The following is an 18515-nucleotide window of genomic DNA, read 5'->3' on the forward strand; positions in this document are numbered from 1 at the left end:
CAGCCGTTATGAGTCCATTTGGATGCTGAAAGCTAATGGAGAGGGTTGTATCTTTAGGGCGAAAGAAGGATCATTTCGTTCGCACGAATTTACTATTGTTGCATAGATCTCAAAGTGCTCCAAACGCCATTAGTCATATGCCTACACAGATCTCCAATCGATCAATGGATGATCCAATGGTGGATTCGTGCGAAGGAAAGGAAGTCCTTTTGCATGAAAGACACAACTTTCTCCTATTGACGGATTGGTAAGGGCAGGATAGACGACCATATGAGCAAAGTTGACTGGCATGATCGACTCTAATGACTCAAACGCGCTGCAGAGTTCCATTAGTACTTCGATTTTAGTGGTGATGTTCATCTCCAAGGCATTTATCCATGTACTCTAAGGGCGAGGCCACTACGCATATCCACACTATGGCTGTCTTCAGTACATCCAGCGTTGGAAGAAAATTTGGTCGCCAGCAGAGCTGATTATGGGCCAGGCTTAGGTAAAAAAAAGTCAAATTTTAAATAGGCCCAGCATAAAATCCGGTTAAAAATAAGTAGAGTTTAGGCTCGGGACCTAGCCTATGACCAGCTCTAGTTGCTAGGTGTCTAGTGCAAGCATACAACCGACAACTACTCTTGTTGTTCAAACATGGAGCATCCTGCTCCGGCAATCTCACCTGGTGCCAGCAGCAGCTGGAATCCATTATTGAGACCGCACTTCGTTCTTAACGCATGAACTATAACCTCTGGTGGTTGTCACCGGCCAAGAAACTTGCCAACTAGGCAGAATTGCCATAGTTGGTGCAGGTGCTTCAGCTTGTCGTCGTCAAGTGTCGTAGCCTTGTCCGGCTTCTCTCCAAGCCAGTGAAATAGGCCGCATCATGAGTCCAGTGGAAGTGATGAATCACCATGCGCTTGGATCCCTAGTTTGTTGGAGGCTGCCCGACCATTGGCCAGATCCTCGCCACCACGAGTTGCGCTCTCTTGGTCGTTTTCAAGAGTCACCATTTGTTTCTCTTTCCATATGTCTCGGTTTTTATTTATTTAAATCCAGATCTGTCCAACTATAAATTAATTACACACATTTTTATAGAATTTGCATTGCCTTTTATTGCTTACTGAGCATCATGCGACTCCACAAGACTAATGACTAATTATTATTATTGTTATTTTCAAAGAAGTGGAGAGACTTCCATCGATATAGTAATTATGCATGTGTAAATCTTATCTACCGGTGGCACGGATGGGCGCCACCTCCTGCTCCAAAATATCCGGACCATGGTACGAGGCGATGTGGTATTTCTGATAGAGCACGTCTACAGAGAGGCTAATAAAACTGCAGATTGGATGGCCTCGTATGCGGTGGATCACTCTAAAGACTCTATGGATCGGAGAGAGAGAGCGCTATCTAGAGCACTCCACGATTTGCTGTTTTTAGAATTTTTTTTTTTTTTTTTGATGTATGGTATTTAGAAGTGTATGAGCCACAAGAAAAAAACAAAAATCTACCAAAATTTAAATCCAGGCATCATTATTATTACATTGTACCCCAATAACTACTGTACTGGACTATAATAAAAGATCCCCCAAACTTACGCAAACAGCAGGAAGTGCACAGCTCTTCCAATTTAAAGAACCATCCTACTAAGCACGAGTGCCAATCAATGCTTGCTTGCGAATATATCAAGTCAACTATATAACTACTAAAGCCAACAAAGTCAAGTGACGAGTCTTGTTTTTCTACCTACAACCGCTATTTAACCACAAAGAATGACCCTTGAAATCTAGCAATCCGAAAGGCCAAGTAGAGCACGCCCACATGTACCACTCGATGCGAATCTCTTTTCTCACCTCGCAAGAAAATTTCTAAGACGTCTCCAACTTTGCTTCTCCGACAGCTCTCGCCTCTCAAATTTCCAATGGCCTCATCAGAAACCAAGTCCCAGAGCTTCAATTATATGCCCCTGTCAACATCTGTTACTTGTCTGATCAACCCTCCATTAAACTTTCTGAGAACTTTCAGAACTGTTGCAACTGTCACTATTATAATATCGTGATGGAAGCAAGAAACAGTATAGTAATTTAATTATTTCATGTTTCTATAAAGAGAAAATATGATTCGGATAAAATTTGAATTCAGAAACCTTGTTAAATTAAACATATAACAAAGTCAACCAGAAAAATCTATAAAAAGAATTGTATTTATATTGCCATTGCGATGGAACTATGGGCCATTATTGGAATCTCTTTTTTTTTCTCCCGCAAACCGATCGTCTATACAATTTTAATACAAATATATTTAAAATAATAATAATAAGTCTCGAAGCACTATAGACAACTTTTTCTTCCTAATTTATAGGGTCTACGGAGTAATCAACTATATATGAGTCCATCTAATCTACGGCTCTGTTAGCCTCTTTATAAATATGTTTGGCCTGAAATCTCTTACTTCATCAGAGATCTTGGTGCACCGCTCCCACTTGTACAGAAATATTAGGGTATAAATACTTGTGTTAATGGAAAAGTAATACAGAGTCTATTTATCAAAGTATATGAATAATAAATATATTTATGTGAACAACTTTTTTAAATGGCCTTATGGTAAAAATATTCGAATAGGTACAGACATCCATTGTGATGCTCTGCATTATGCTGCGTCTTTTAAAGAGCATCACAAATGCAGGTGGTCAATGAAATCTATTATAATTCAAAAGTTCGAATCATTTAATGCCCCATAATATCTAACTTCCACGGGGGTCTATAAGCAAAAGTCCAAAATTATTGGAGTACCAAATGTGCCATGTTACCTTCTACAATTAATCGAAGGTTCATCGATTGGACAGCCGTGATGTACCGTCCGCACGGATCCAACGGCTGTGGTGAGAGGTTCGGTGTCCCTTTGTCGACCCTATAATCCGGGCGGATCGCTCGTTCGGTCAATGACGTCAGCCCCAGCTCTCCCCAATTTCCCCTCCTTCCCCCCCCCCCCCCCCCCCCCGCTTCTCTCTCTTTCGTTATTCTATTATACTAGGGTTCCGATAATAATTTTAAAGTCGGAAAACAAAAGAGCAATTCGCGTTGGAGTAGAAAAAGGCGAGCCTCCAACTCAAAAGATATTTTCTCGAGTCTTGTCCTCGCCGGATTCGGTCTCCTCCTCTCTCTCGCTCGTTCGCTTGCTCTCTCCCTCGGTTCTCTCATCTTCGGCCCTTTTTTTGTGTTTTTTTCGTCTCGTTTTCTTTGCCAACCCGTGCTTTGGTTTAGATCAAGCTTTTTTTTCATCTGGCTTTTCGTCTTTGGGTTTTGTGGATTTGTTGCGTTTTTTTTTTGTGATTTTCTAGCGTTTTGATACCCCATCGGAGGAAAAGTTCTGATTTTTAATTGGTTTTTTGGCAGAAAGGGGAAAGTTTAGGGTTGATGGTCCGTTGCTCACATTTCTTAGATCTGTTGTGATTTTGCTGGATTGAGGCTGTCGAGCTAGGGTTTAGATTGATTTTCCCTGAATTATGCGAACCTCATGGGCTGATTCGGTCGCGAACGCCGAGAGCTCGGCGGCCGCTACCGGTTCTTCTGCTAGCAACGCCACCGCTGCTGCTCCTCGTCACGCTCGCAGTACCTACGTCCCGCCTCATCTCCGCAACCGCCCGTCGTCGTCCGAGCCCCCGGCCTCAGCCCCTGTTGATGCCCCCTCGGTTGCCGATGCCCCCTCGGCTGCCTTGCGGTCGTCCGGCTATGGTGGGCCTGCTTGTGGGAACCGCTGGGGTGGGGGACCCGTCCGTGATTTGGGCCGTCCTGGGTTTGCTGGAAGCCGTGGAGGGGGTGGTTGGAATTCGAGAACTGGTGGATGGGATCGAAGGGAGCGGGAGGTGAATCCCTTTGCAAATGATGACGAAACAGCTGAGGATTCATTTGATGGTCAGGAGAATAGTGGCATCAATTTTGATGCATACGAGGACATCCCTGTTGAGACGAGTGGCGAGAATGTACCACCGCCTGTGAATACATTTGCTGAGATTGATTTAGGGAATGCACTGAATGAGAACATAAGGAGGTGCAAGTACGTGAAGCCGACGCCAGTCCAGCGCCATGCAATCCCAATCTCCCTTGGGGGGCGGGACCTGATGGCCTGTGCTCAGACAGGGTCAGGAAAGACGGCAGCTTTCTGCTTCCCGATAATTAGTGGGATCATGACGGGGCCACCTGCGCAGAGGCCGCGCGGTGCAAGGACGGTTTACCCTCTTGCTCTGATTTTGTCACCTACTAGGGAGCTCTCGGTCCAAGTATGTTTTTGTGTTTAGATGTTCGGTCTGCTGGTCTTGATGATTTCATTTTTCTATTTCCATTTGTTCTGTTGTTTATATTTGTTGAGCTTTGTGTTGTAGATACATGAGGAGGCTAGAAAGTTTGCCTACCAGACTGGAGTTAGGGTCGTTGTTGCTTATGGAGGAGCACCAATCAATCAGCAGGTTCTTATTTTCACTTTTTCTTTGATTTTTGTCAAGGTTTTAAATACCGGTACTGGATCCCGTACAGTTATTTTTTTCCAGAGTGGTATAGTACCAGGAACTGACACAATGTAGGATGGCATCCCATACTGACATACTGTGTACAGGTGCCACAAACCGGATGGTACAGCACTGTTCATACAATCCAGTTCTGGTATTTGAAACCTTGATTTTGGTTTTAATTTTGTTGTGAGCCTGTAGAAAATTTCATTCACAGCTTATTGTTCTGATATGCGTGCTGATTCTATGTGGAGTTTGACTGATGACAGATGGTTGTCACAAGCAGTTCTTACTTTTTTTGCCTATCTGCACTAATAAATCCCTCCTGTTGGGGTAAATCATAGAAGCAGGCCATGGCCAATAGATACTGATGCGGGATTTGCACCCCGTCACCAGCACAGCCCGCATACCAGCCGAGCAGGAAAAGCGACCGCGTCCTCACCGAGGTATTGTCCGCTTTGGGGGTCGGGGATCGTGACCGCTTCCGGAGGTCCGCGCTTTGACGGCGCCCCGGGTGGAACCACCCATTCCACCCCTCACGGGTTTGCCCTTCAAAAGATGCCTCGGTGAGAAGAGGTTATTGAGCCCCCCATTTAAGGCACAGACCTTTCCGCTGATTAGCCGATGTGGGACTAAATTCGGGGAACCCCTTGTAACACAGCCCTCCCAGCGGGAAGGTCCTGTGCCCGGGTCGGCTCCTTGTTGGATAGGCGGAGGGCCAGACTCTTCCTCTAGCGCCATCTGATGCGGGATTTGCACCCCGTCACCAGCACAGCCCGCACACCAGCCGAGCAGGGAAAGCGACCGTGTCCTCACCGAGGTATTGTCCGCTTTGGGGATCGGGGATCGTGACCGCTCCCGGGGGTCCACGCTTTGACGGCGCCTCGGGTGGAACCACCTATTCCACCCCTCACGGGTTTGCCCTTCAAAAGGCGCCTCGGTGAGAAGAGGTTATTGAGCCCCCCATTTAAGGCACAGACCTTTCCGCTGATTAGCCGATGTGGGACTAAATTCGGGGAACCCCCCGTAACAGATACATGCACCTGCATGTGCATATATGACAATAGTGATAATCAAAGTTCTTGTTTAGTTTATACCACTGTCTGTAGCTTGTAGAGTTGCAGTTAACATTTTCTGTCCTCTTCATGTATGTATCCTAGGAATTTGATTGAAGCTGAACCTTTATGGGATCAAAAATGTGTCCTCATCTGCTATTACATCATTTAAAATTGGAGACATATACTACCAAGGTTGCTTATCAATATCTTGTGATTATACATGATATTAAAATATGTAATTGCAAGATATCATGAAGTTTTGTGTTATTATGAGCCGGATCATGATCACCAAGATACCTTTACTGGAGTCGCATTTATGTTTTTTACGATGACAGTTTTCATGTTTGGCTTAAAATTTACAGAGTTCAAACTTTTATATGAACATTTCATTATTATATGCAAATTATAATAACATTAAAGCTAAGAGTTATAAGTAACTAGTTATTAGTAACTAAAATTAGTGACATATTTTCCATCCAAGAAAGTGGATTTTACTTTTGGGACCTCTTTTTTATGGAATTCCTTGTCATTATAAAGCATGCATACTTTCATTATGCAGACCACTATTAATGGGTCCGAGTAGCCTCAGACAGCAGGAACCCCTAGGCTGCTGTAATGGACTGCATAGCAACCCAGGTGGTATTTTTTTTTTTGTTGTTTTTTGAGAAAAGTAGGGAAGGAAGGAAGGAGGAGAAGAAAGGAATGAAGAAAAAGGGAAGGAGGAGAAGAAAGGATTGAAGAAAAAGGGAAGGAGAATGTGGAAAATGGGAAAATGCAAAGTGAAAAGAAATAGCAAAGGGAAGTATGTTCCCTAGAGAAACCAGGAACCCCGCCCCATGTGATTTAAAACTTTGGATGTATGGTTTATTTTGTTACATATATTGGTAATAAAATGGGTTAGAGATTGCCAAGAGCGTGAATACATATTATAATTATGTGGAACTGGTGTTTGGAGGGAACTGTGAGTGGTTTAGGAATTTGTTGAAGGCTCTAAAGGCAAAAGAACATCGATAGTTCAGCTCACTGCTTTTATTACTTTTCCTTTTCTATCTTCTTTTCATCACTGGATTGAAGATCTTTTGAAGGTAAATGGAAGAAATGCATATCATTAGGGTAAATTTTAAATTTTAATCGTGGCATACAAAGCCGAAGGTAGCTTTAAGTTGGAATGGGTTACATGTCTTAATGGTGGTCTAGGATTAGTGTAGGTTGGAGGCTTAGATATATGGACGTTTCCTTCCACTGTAACTTTGTGCTCAAAAAGACTCAGCCACCCAAGGCTTGTAAACTTATATGGCCATGGATTTGCTGACATACACATTATAGACTATCTATAGGTCCCACTAATCTGAATCTTTAGCGGACCACTGGTGATTTGGAATTTGAGTATGACTTCCATTTGAAAGAGGTGTGGATATCCCACCTTTGGGGAAAGCCAATCAAAGAAAGACCAACTCAGGTCATACATTAACCATCAACACCCCCCGAAACACCAAAGAAGAGAAAAAAAAGTTTAACTATAGAAGTTGTTGGAACATATACATGCTATATTATTGTAGTTTTGTGTTTTTATGAAAGCCATGAATTTTGACCTTAACTTTGTTTAACTTTGGGGGGGGGGGGGGTTGTCCAAATTGGCATTTAATATGTCCAAAATTAACTTTAACAGATCAGTTGGTTATTTTTTCCTGATATAGGGATAGTGATTTATGGGAAACCTGTTTTTCTATGAAACCATTTGGTTGTTGATCAGATTCGTGCATAGATGCATGAATGTGTTAATTATGTTCTAGCATACATAATTACATATGCAAGTTAAACAAAAATATATAGTTTTTTTATTATTCTATAGATTCCCAAGAAAACTTTTTTATTATTGTAATGCTATGCTCTGGTGGTGGAAATATATGCATAGGGACTACAAGTCTACCACTTTTTCAAAGTTACTGCCCATGTAAATGTATTGTGCATTACTATATATTTTACTGCAGCCTTTTGTAATTTCAACTATACCTTTGATTATCAAGGTCATAAATTATATGCACATGGAAGCTGTACATCTGATACAGCTCTGTACCACTTAACTTGAAGGTGGTGCAAGTCAGCATGTGATATTACTCAGGCTTGTGCAAAATCTTTTAGATGCTGATCTGTTAGTCATGTTTTCTAGATTCATGTGTCCCATTATTGTAGAATTTGTTTTAGAGAGTTGCTCATTTCACTCTGCACCCATTTGACAGGTTTTGTTGTCTCTCAAGTTGCAAAGCATACATGTATCTTAGGCATTATTTGGATAGGTTGTTCATGTATCATTTTTTCCTCTTAGTTGGTATATGTAACATAAGCTTAGCTTGCAGCATGTTACCAGGCGATAACAGAAGCATGCTAGCTAATTTGTTCCAAACAAAATGAACATTTCACTGTTGATAATGAGAGATCTAGGAAATTTCTCTTAAGCTTTGACTGATATTCTCAGTTGTTTATTCATGTATAATTATCTTGCCTCAGATCTTATAGGTTTACAGATACAATAAGATTAGTAAATTTCAGGCCAATGCCTGCTTGATTTAGCCAGATGGATTTATATCGTGCACTGAGCTCAACTAGGCTAGAAATTAGCCCAAATTAGCATATGGTGGGGTTGTTATTACACAGACTCAAACTAATTTCATGTCTGAAACAAATTGATGTGCTGTATGCCAGAGTGTAGGAGGATGGATGGCTGGTGGTTGTAAAGAGTTTAATGCTTTAATGGAATGAGAATGTTGTTGGAGAATTGGAAATGACTTCTTGTTCAGCAAGGTGGACAATTTTAGTTTAGTACCAAATTTTACAAAAGGTTGTGCTTAAATGCTGTGAATGGAATATTTAATTATTATGGTCCAGCAAGTAATTTAGCTTAAGAGATATGGTTTCAATTTTCTAGATACAAGTTCAATCTTAGGTCCATGTTATGGTGTGGTTTCTGGTTTTTGATCGTGTTTGCTTGAGAAATATGACTGGTATGACTAGGTACTACCCTGGCCCTGGATGTGATATTATTTCTTGTTGAAGTACAATAAGAGGTGCCAGAAATGCAGGGATTAGGAGGAAACACTACGTACTGAATGAGGAGCATGCACTGAGCTTGATTCATACTCCCTGAAAACATAAAATGCAAACAAATTTCAGATGTAGAAGCAGGGGGAAAGACAACTAAGGGTATAACTAATAACCTTGACAATTTAAGGGAACAAGCTATCATGGAAATTTACATGTACTAACTGGAAACCAAATGCAAGAATATGCTTGAGAGCTAAAGGGAGCTTTTTGAAATGCGTTTGTGGGTGTAGTCAGTTGATACTCTGTTGGTAGGTTGTTTGTCAAAATATAAATTTATGATCCCAGCAAGGTTGGCATAGAAAATAAGTGAGTAGAACATTTTTTAAGAAAAGTGGTTTTATGAGTTGTGGCAGTCAGTTGCTGTCATTGAAGCTATTTGGTTTTCTGATAAGCAAAAGACATTAGTAGAATTGATCCAAGTCTAGTTATCATTTAGGTTGTCGTGCTTGTTGATTTTAAACACTTCATATTTCCTCAAATACATTTACTATGCTGTTGATACGGTTTAGATACCCTTATGATTAAGCAGCAGTTAATTTTTAAAACAGTTAAACTTGAATTTGAGCATTTACTATCTTTTTGTCTTGCAACTGTGAAAAGAAAGAGCATGTCTTGGAAATGTGAAGTAGCTTCCATCATATCCATCGTACTGCTTCTCTTTTTTTGGGGGGGAGTTTTTTTCTCTTCTTGCTTTTTACTTGACTACAATCTGCTAATCCAAGTTCTGCAAGTCCTCTTCTGCCTTCTTTTTGTGACAGGTTTCTACCCATTTACTTTCTAAGGAAATCTTTGAAAGATCTCTATTTAATCCTGGAATTTGTTCCCATTTTATTTAGGTTAATGCTGTTCATGAAATTATTATTTAATTGGACTCTGCATCTTAAATAGTTGTTCCTTTTTTTTAAATATATTGATCAACTAGCATGTTTGAAGATAAAGTCCTTTGGAAATCATCATTTATCGTTTGAAGTGCCTTAATTCGTCATGTTTTTGGTGTCTGCTCCAAGACTGGTCAAGGATCATGTTGGTATCAGATGCATAACCTTTCTGCCAAAACAGAATCTGCATAACCAATATTGTATTGGTTTTAATATTTTTTTTTTAACGTTCAATTAGGCCTGATTAAATAAAGAAAAGTGGTCCTTGAAATCTTAATACATTGTGTACTCTCTCTTTTGTAAATAGTATTATGCATTGTTACTGATGACAGTTCATGCATTTTGGCAGTTGCGGGATCTGGAGAGGGGTGTCGAAATTCTTGTGGCAACTCCTGGTCGTTTGGTTGATTTGTTGGAGAGGGCTAGAGTTTCATTACAGATGATCAGATATTTGGCCTTAGATGAGGCTGATAGAATGCTTGACATGGGTTTTGAGCCACAGATTCGAAAGATTGTTGAACAAATGGACATGCCCCCACGAGGTGTAAGACAGACCATGCTGTTCAGTGCCACATTTCCCAAGGAGATACAGGTTTGTTTTGTTATGTGTTGAGGATGCTTATATCATGTATGTGTTAGAATCTTTGTTGTCTTCTATTTGTGGTGTCAACATTTTTGTGCTGGGTTGTCCTTGTTTAATTTTAGATACAACTTAACATAAAGTGCCTTGTGGATTTGTATCTCTTGATTATGTTATGCTCCAGATTTCAGAAGGTAAGCACGCCATATTTGAGGAATCTGTGTATGGGTCATCCTAAATCTTTTATAACAGAGCTGTATATCTAGTATATGTGCATATGAATTGGTGTTTGCTATCATAAACTGTGCGATGCGACATATGTTAGTTATGAATGAATTTGTTATAATTTTGGTGCTATAAATACTTGATCTAGAAATGGCATTATGAATTGCTGCAATCCAATCTTATTGATTGATACATACTCTTATTTTTTAATTTGTTTTTCTATTGATTTTTTTTGTTGCTAACACCTCATAGTCACTGGTATGCATTAAATTACTATGTTCAATCTTTCTTGAGTCAAGAGTGAGAAGTTGCAGAGGAATGTCAAAAGGTTGAATAAGAAGCGGACAACTAGAAAATGTAGATTTATAGTAACCACAAAATTATTTTGAGCTAATATTTCTGATGGTTGTTTTATTAGAAATGTTAAGGATTTTTGTTTAACAGGGCAAAACTGTTTATAATATAAAAATATTTAAGTATTGTTGCCGTAGGATTTTGATATTTTGATGCTTGTTGGACAAAAGGAAATACCTGAACTCTGCATCTTATCTCCGATGTATCCATGGGATGACATGATAAGACATGGGTATGGGTATGGGATTGTGTCTGGCAGAAGCATCATGATTGGATGCATCTTCAATGAATCCGAACCATGGATAGAACCATGGAATCCATCTGCATTTTTTGAGAGGGGGCGGGGAGGCATAGAGAGCACTGAAGGAAAGTGGGCTGTGGGACACCTTCATGGCATGAGGCTGGCTCATGGACAACAGGTGGAGGGCACCAATGGTGGATAAAGGATGCTTGTTGGGGGGGGGGGATAATTGAGGCCATAGTCGGTGCAACATTGGGAAAGAATAAAAGGATTAAAATTAGTTGGTCCAGATCAGGCTGTTGGCATGGGAGATCTACATGGCCTATAAGGAGAAGTGCGTGTGATGGAAGTCTGTGATCCCATCAGGAATTATTTGAGTTTGATAAGCCAATTAACTTCTGTTCCTTAACTTGCACTCTATCTAATAAGCAGGACTTGTTCAATAAAAATAATTTATCCAGTCTCTTATTTTGATGGCCATTTAATATACAGTCCATGGCCTGTGTTAGAAACAAGACGTAGGTGTATTCAAAAATCAGGAACAAGTGTGTAAGACAAGGCATAAGTGCTTATTAAGTAGACTATAATGATAAAAAATCAAATGAAATAATGCAAGGTCTTACAGAATCTGGTTATGTACCGCATTTCCATGCACCTGCATCCAATATTTGGAACCCTTTTTGCTAAGCCCTTGTATTCTAAGATTTGAGGATAGATCCAAGTCCCCAACACCTGTACTCTTACCTGACACCTGTGCCCAGTCCCATTGGAATAAAGAGGTCATGGCAGTGCACTTTTGGATACCTTAGGTGTGGTTACAACGGTTTGGAAAAAAATATTTTAGGCCAATAGATATGCTGTATACATGTTTCAGGGCGATTGTTTTGCTTTGTTACATGTAAGTTGGTTACTATATGTGTCTGGCCAATCTATCTTTTCGTTTTCTTTGCATGTTGTTCTAAATAGTCAATGGATTTTTTTTTTCTAGTACTTATTCTGGCACTAAGAAATTTGTAAATTTTGTCTGCAGAGATTGGCTTCTGATTTCCTTTCCAGCTACATCTTTCTTGCTGTTGGAAGGGTTGGTTCCAGTACTGATTTGATTCTACAGAGAGTTGAATATGTTCTTGAATCAGACAAAAGAAGCCACCTTATGGACCTTCTTCATGCCCAAAGAGCTAATGGTGTTCATGGAAAGGTCATATCCACTTCAAAACTAAATTTTTTTGAGCATTTTTTCTTCACACCCATGGGTGGCTATGTTGACCATGTTGATTTTCATGTTATTGGATTTTTGCAACATTTTCTTCCAACTCATTTATATGGTAATATGATTTTGATTGTGTAATTGCTATGGTTGTTGATACCAGTAGTTTGATCCCTGCAGCAAGCTTTGACTTTGGTCTTTGTAGAGACGAAGAAAGGAGCTGATTCACTGGAACACTGGTTGTGTATGAATGGATTCCCTGCAACCACTATTCATGGGGATAGAACGCAGCAGGTACGCAAATGGGTCCTTTGTCACATTATTGCTCTGATGATATTTGAAAATTGTCTTACTTGTTTCACATTTTTTTGCCAATCTTTCTATATCTATCATTAAGGAAGTTGCTTTGGATGCCCATGTTACCTATAGTTGTGCTTCATTATGGATGGTATAAAGTGTTGTGTTCAACATTACAATGATCATATTTTTCTCCTTTTTATTTCCATGATTAATCGTTAATCTTTATTGAGCAGATGAGAAACCCCTTAGAGAAAGATGGTTGTTAGATGACTTATTGGATTTGATTATTACTATACTATTTGTATTTTTTTCTTAGAGATTGCAAATCTGAAGCAGCAGTAGAGTTTAGGACTGCTTATTTGAGAGTTCTGGATTTCTGTTAAAGAGGATTTCCACCCAAAAAAAGGAAGAGGATCAAATAGATTTTATGCAAAATCTGAGTGCTGATCTGATGTCTCTGCAAGCAAGAGTTCAATTTTAAGTATGAATCTTGTGAGTGCTTTCCGAGGCATGTAGATGAGTTCAAATAAACACTAGATTGCTGTCAAGTAATTTCTGGGTGCAAAATGCAACTATTTTTGTTCAGAAATCATTAGACCATGGCCAAATTTGGATGTAAGCTCACATTGGACAGCTTGGAAGTGGATGATTATTATGCACCAAAAAGAGCAAAGCAGCGGAAAGATTATATTTCCTAGCGAGTATTACTACAAAATCATTTCCAGATAGAAGAAGAGGAAGAGGAACAAGTTATGGAGAAAGGAGAAAAGTGCAGGAAACTCTGAAATGGCCTGTATTATAATGCTTTTTGACCAAAAAAATCAAATTACCTTGTATGAGTAGACCCATTAAATAAAAAGCAATAAAGCCCTAACTTTTTTCCCTAAAATACCCTCGTAAGATGGCTAGCCACATATAATAGGAAAGAATAGGTTGTTCGGTATGTCCTTATGAAATGATCAGTATGAGTTATTGATTTCTTTGGCATTGATACTAAAGATGAAAATATTGAGGAGTTATTATCACATTTCTGAGGAACATATGGTTTTGTTATGGACCAAATTTGGAGTAGTTTAGTGAATCTAATTGGAGTTTCGTGTTCTTTGTCATACCAAGTAGTTACTATTTTCAATTATCTTTTATGTAAAAGATATTGTATAACGCAAGAAGGCAATGCTTTTCATTTTCCTCTAGTAAGTAGGTAATGCTATTCATTAGAAATGCTTGTGGACTTCACTTGTCAGGAAGCTGACAGTTAAGCATGCAAGATTTCTGAATTTCCCGTGATATCAAGTATATTTTGTAGATAGTTCAGTGGTTGTAGATTATCTTGGGCGGAAGAGATGCAGTCCCTATTTTGTCATTTACGGTAGAATTTATATGGTTAAGATATGACAGGGTTAAGAAACTGTGATTACAAGCGTTCGGAAGAAAGGTTTGGACCTTCTGCCTTTTGGTTTCTGAGACATTGAAGTAGCTAATTCTAGGATTTTGAATCAAGTAAATAGAAAGATTAAGTGGCCTTCATGTATAGCAGTCCACTTTATGTATGACTGGCTGCATCTATGGCTGAGATCTAAACTGAAAAATTCGTCAGATACCTGGCTCCTTTGCAAGGTTATACCTCCAGACAAGTCATTGGAACAAGTGTTCATTGGTCTTCTATGCCAAGGGTTTTGTTGCAAATCAGGCTTGATGGTTTTAGCTGCTTATAAATTATTTTTCTTGTTATTTTGTTAAATAGTGTTCAAGTTGATTGTGTTAGCATTGCATAGTGGATGAAAGAGGATAAATGTCTTAGTAAAATACATATTTCATTATTGATGGCATTAGAATCATTGATTTTTTTGTACATTTTATGATAAGCCAATACTTCTTTACAATGTTGGATGATGGAGGATAGAGGACTAACAGTTTGCTCTTCTCCAGGAAATCCTTGATGTTTATTTTGTTTTTCTATGTTTGCTTTTGTGACCGAACTACTCTTCAGGCTCGTCGGAGCCAGCCATTCTTAAGCTTACCTATTCATAAAAAAGTTTTTAGAAAATATTGCTTTTCCAGTGCTAGTTTGAATTGACGCTGTGCACTTAATACAAAATAATGTGCTCTTTACTGCCTCAATTACATGTTTTTTGTTTTCTTTTTTCCTTTTTTTTTGGAAATCTCTTGCTAGGAAAGGTTTTAAACGGAAATGATCTGTTTAATTTAATTTCTGACAATATTAATTTGCCATGGAATGACTATCAACACCCCCTTGAAGCATCAGCTAGCTGCCTGGCGATTGGCATTAAACTTGCAGTTAATTGTTACTATCTTATTGCTGAGTTAATTGTTGTTGTTATGGGGATTTCTTCATCCCGTAGCTTGTCATACTATTCCTCTCTTCCCTTCTCTTCAAGAATAATTTAAAAGTTCTGCTGCTCTTGTGAAAGTAATTTATTTTGTTTCTTGATTATGGGTTCTGAACTTGATGTTGCTGCTGGTGCTCTATTGGCACGTCATCACGTCATTTATGTTGTCTTACAGGAAAGAGAATATGCACTGAGATCCTTTAAGAGTGGTGCAACTCCAATCTTAGTGGCAACAGATGTTGCAGCACGTGGGCTTGACATCCCCCATGTGGCACATGTTGTCAATTTTGACCTTCCAAATGACATCGATGACTACGTGCACCGTATTGGAAGGACAGGGAGAGCTGGAAAGAGTGGTCTGGCCACTGCCTTCTTTAATGATGGCAACTTAAACCTCGCAAGACCGCTGTCCGAGCTTATGCAGGAATCAAACCAGGAGGTGCCTGCATGGCTTTCCCGCTATGCTGCTCGTTCTTCCTATGGTGGTGGTGGTAGAAACCGTCGATCTGGTGGTGGTGCTCGCTTTGGCGGTCGGGACTTCCGACGGGATTCCTCCTTTAGCAGGGGTGGAGGAGGTGGTGACTACTATGGTGGTGGTGGTGGTGGTGGTGGTGGTGGTGGTGGGTATGGTGGAGGGGGATATGGGGCTGCATCTCCAGGGTATGGGGGTGGCTATGGTGGTCCAGGGGTAACTAGTGCTTGGGACTAACATATCCCCATTGTCTCAAACTACTTAAAGTTCTATTGCCCCATGTTTTCTAGAATATAATTTTGATAGGGCTGCACACTTGCAGGGTTAAACGCTGGGTCATTGTCCCTTTTTTGGTCTTCTGTTCGTTCAGTAGTCTCTCTTCTTATTGGTTCCCCATCATTGGGTGTGTTATCTGGCATTCTGGATGGTTAATATGTGATGGTGGCTAACTTCTAGGTCTTGGTGGGCTCTGTTTAATTTTTTTTCTTTCTTTTTCTACTTATCTTTTTCTTGTTGGGTTGGGTGTAATTTTGGTGGAGGGTTGTAGAATGTGTTTAGGGTGGGAGGAGCGCCTTTTTGGGGGCTCATTTGTTTCATCTTATAGCATGTTCTTTTAGACCTGAATTAATGGTGGGGGAGTAGACAAGATCTAGGCTTTTGCTTTCCATGTTTTTATTTCGTGTTCTTCTTGTAAATTTCTGAGAGATTAACTGAAATAAATATGCCGGGAAGGGAGAAAAGGGGATAGGATGTCAAATCTTAATGGAAACAGAGTAGCGTCCTTTACGATAATCAGATATTGTTATTGGAACAGATACTGAAATATATTTTGTTTTCCATCTTTCATTCTCTTTTAATTGCACATGCAGAAAAATGGTGTTGAATCTGTAATGGCTAGAAAGAAGTGTCTTTATGTATCAATGGGCATGCTCTCCGGGTGGCGAAACTGGGCAAAAGCATGTTTGTGGCAGTCTCTATTGTAGGCGCAAGGATAGAAACATAGCGGATGTGATTCTATTTTGTTCAGCTTTCCTGAAAAAACAGATTATGTTTGTTCAGCTATTTGGTCAATTACTATGCTATTGGGATTTGGGATCGGGCCTGACCTTTCTGAATTCTCTGCCCTGTGGTTGCACCTAATTGTTGCTTAATTTGTGATAAGGGAATGAAAAGATTGTGGCTGCCAGTTATGAAAGTCGTGTGGATCACCGATCAGAAGTTGCTATCTTGGTTGCGGCGAAGGGGCTACAGTGACACTATGGGCTCGTTTGGTTCGCGGAAAAAGAAGGGAGGAAAATGTAGTCAACGAAAAAGTAATGAGATGTTTTGTGTTTGGTTGAAGTTTTTAAAGGAGAGAAATAAAAAAGTTGTATTTTTATAGAAATATGATTTCTACATTTTATGGAAAAGTCTTTTCCATGAGAAACATGAAAAAAATACTTTTTTCATGAGGTGGGAATCATTCCATTTTTATTTTTTCTCAAAAAGATCCTTCAATATTAAAAAGGCATTAAAGATCTAATTTTTATTAAGGATAAGAGTATGATAGGAATTATACATAACTTTTCTAGAAAAGTGGATGGTCAATCAAATATAAGCATTTTGGAAATATGTCAATTTTTTATGTTTAACCAAACATGCTAAAAGGATATTTTCGAGCAAAATCATATTCCTAGAAGGAAAAATGCTTTTCGAGCCCAAAAAATATGATTTAGGCAATAAAAAAGCTGTTATTGTTGTTGCCAAAAGACAGGCGGGCTTTTTGGATGAGCAGCATATTGCTTTGCTTTTTTAGATGCTTATTCGTTGCTTCAAGGTCTCTGATTCACTGCTTGCTTGTGGTCTGTTTTCTGCTGAAGTCAGCCTGAAGTTGATTGCTAGAGGAATGAAATTCTCTCAAGTGCGTTAGGCTATTGTGATTCTAGCGGATATTTCTGCTTGGAGGTCGATTGCGTCATGTAAATCTTTTCTTGGACGGTTCTATTACGTTAATCTGTCATTTATCTCCCTTTGGTTCCCCATCAAACTGAACAAGAGGAAGAAAAAGAGATAATTATGCTATGTAATGTACCGTTTCGAAATTGGATTCCGTATGTATCAGTATAGTATGGTACAGAATTTTTTCTGCATAATAAGTATTGACATGTTTTTCGTACTGTATATCAATACTAATATGGTACAGGTTTTACTATTCTGTTCGGTCTGGTATCCTGATCTAACAGCACATGTAGTTAGAGAGAAACCTAGTAGTTCTATGAGATACTTCGAGGAGCAGACGGTATGATATTCTCCCAATGCTTGCTTTTAAATAGCTATGCAGCTGGTAGTGGTCAGCCATCATGAAGCTTTACACCAGTGATGATGACTGAAGGATCCAAACCGAATTGATGAATGCATGATTTGATCCCAGATATCTGGTATTAATCCTCGTCGATGAGAGTGTGATTCGATTCCAGATGTTTGGTGTTAATCGCCAGGAGGCTTTTGTTAGTAGGCATGAGGTAGCTTTCAAAATTTCTCTCATACACTTGAGGGGCAGTGTACAAGGCAGCGGCCGGCCGCTCCCTGCTCTTCGAGGTACAAGGCAGGCACCTCTGTGATCTTAGGATGTAATCTCGAGGGGCTCCTTGGGGAAGGCAGGAGGCTGGAGGCAGGGTCAACATGGCGGGATTCTATATGAGACGACATTGACTTTAAGAAGAAGATTATTTGAATAATGTAGAGTTTGATGAAATGCTGATGTGCTAGTAATTTTGTGGAAGCAGTTATTACACGCTTGATAGTATTTCGCACAGATATTCAGTAGAACTATACTTTGTAGAAGTGCTATCGCTGAGGAGAGGAAGTGATTGAAATGAGAGAGTGAAGATGGAGGAGGATAAAGCTGATTGGAAGTTTTAATTTGGTTTTGTTTTATCCAAAGGGTAAGACTCGAATAATAGAGGTTCGTTATAATTTGGACGAGAATTGGAGTCAGGTTGTAAAGATATGTGGAGTATCCCTCTCTCGCACGGATCCAATGAAAGAGAGAGGTGCCTAATGATTTAGAGAGAGGGAGGGAGATAATTTAGTTGTTTCATTTCACATTATTTTTCTACATGCAGCGATCATAGTTTTGGCCGAGTTATAGTTATGTAGGAACTAGAAATAATAATGCAAACTTTATTGGCCTAATAATTGAAAAAGACAATAACTAAGTGAAGGGAACCAGCTCATTGTACTTGACCCTAGCACCATACTAGCTATATAGTATTA

The 18515-nt window shown here is 39.6% G+C and overlaps 1 protein-coding gene across 4 annotated transcripts; it reads left to right on the forward strand.

Moving 5' to 3' along the window:
* Nucleotides 1-2983: 2983 nt before the first annotated feature.
* LOC103706598 (DEAD-box ATP-dependent RNA helicase 37-like) lies at nucleotides 2984-16109 on the forward strand. Of its 4 annotated transcripts, none has more exons than XM_008790751.4 (7): nucleotides 2984-3136; nucleotides 3384-4267; nucleotides 4370-4453; nucleotides 9880-10122; nucleotides 11961-12128; nucleotides 12318-12431; nucleotides 14964-16109. In XM_008790751.4, the coding sequence occupies exons 2-7, from the start codon at nucleotides 3494-3496 to the stop codon at nucleotides 15495-15497; spliced, it is 1917 nt and encodes a 638-aa protein (XP_008788973.2). In that variant the 5' UTR covers nucleotides 2984-3136; nucleotides 3384-3493; the 3' UTR covers nucleotides 15498-16109. The 4 variants fall into 4 exon arrangements, with proteins under 4 accessions (XP_008788973.2, XP_008788979.2, XP_008788983.2 ...); XM_008790757.4 differs by having other exon boundaries at nucleotides 2985-3083; XM_008790761.4 differs by having other exon boundaries at nucleotides 3022-3178.
* The last annotated feature ends 2406 nt before the right edge of the window (nucleotides 16110-18515 follow it).

Source organism: Phoenix dactylifera, unplaced genomic scaffold (assembly GCF_009389715.1).
Source record: "Phoenix dactylifera cultivar Barhee BC4 unplaced genomic scaffold, palm_55x_up_171113_PBpolish2nd_filt_p 000076F, whole genome shotgun sequence".
Lineage (NCBI taxonomy): Eukaryota > Viridiplantae > Streptophyta > Magnoliopsida > Arecales > Arecaceae > Phoenix > Phoenix dactylifera.

Coding starts and splice junctions, on each gene's coding strand:
- LOC103706598 (XM_008790751.4), top strand. CDS start 3,494: ATGCGAACCTCATGGGCTGATTCGGTCGCGAACGCCGAGAGCTCGGCG. Junction 4,454..9,879: donor GAGCACCAATCAATCAGCAG/GTTCTTATTTTC, acceptor GCATTTTGGCAG/TTGCGGGATCTGGAGAGGGG. Junction 12,129..12,317: donor CTAATGGTGTTCATGGAAAG/GTCATATCCACT, acceptor TGATCCCTGCAG/CAAGCTTTGACTTTGGTCTT.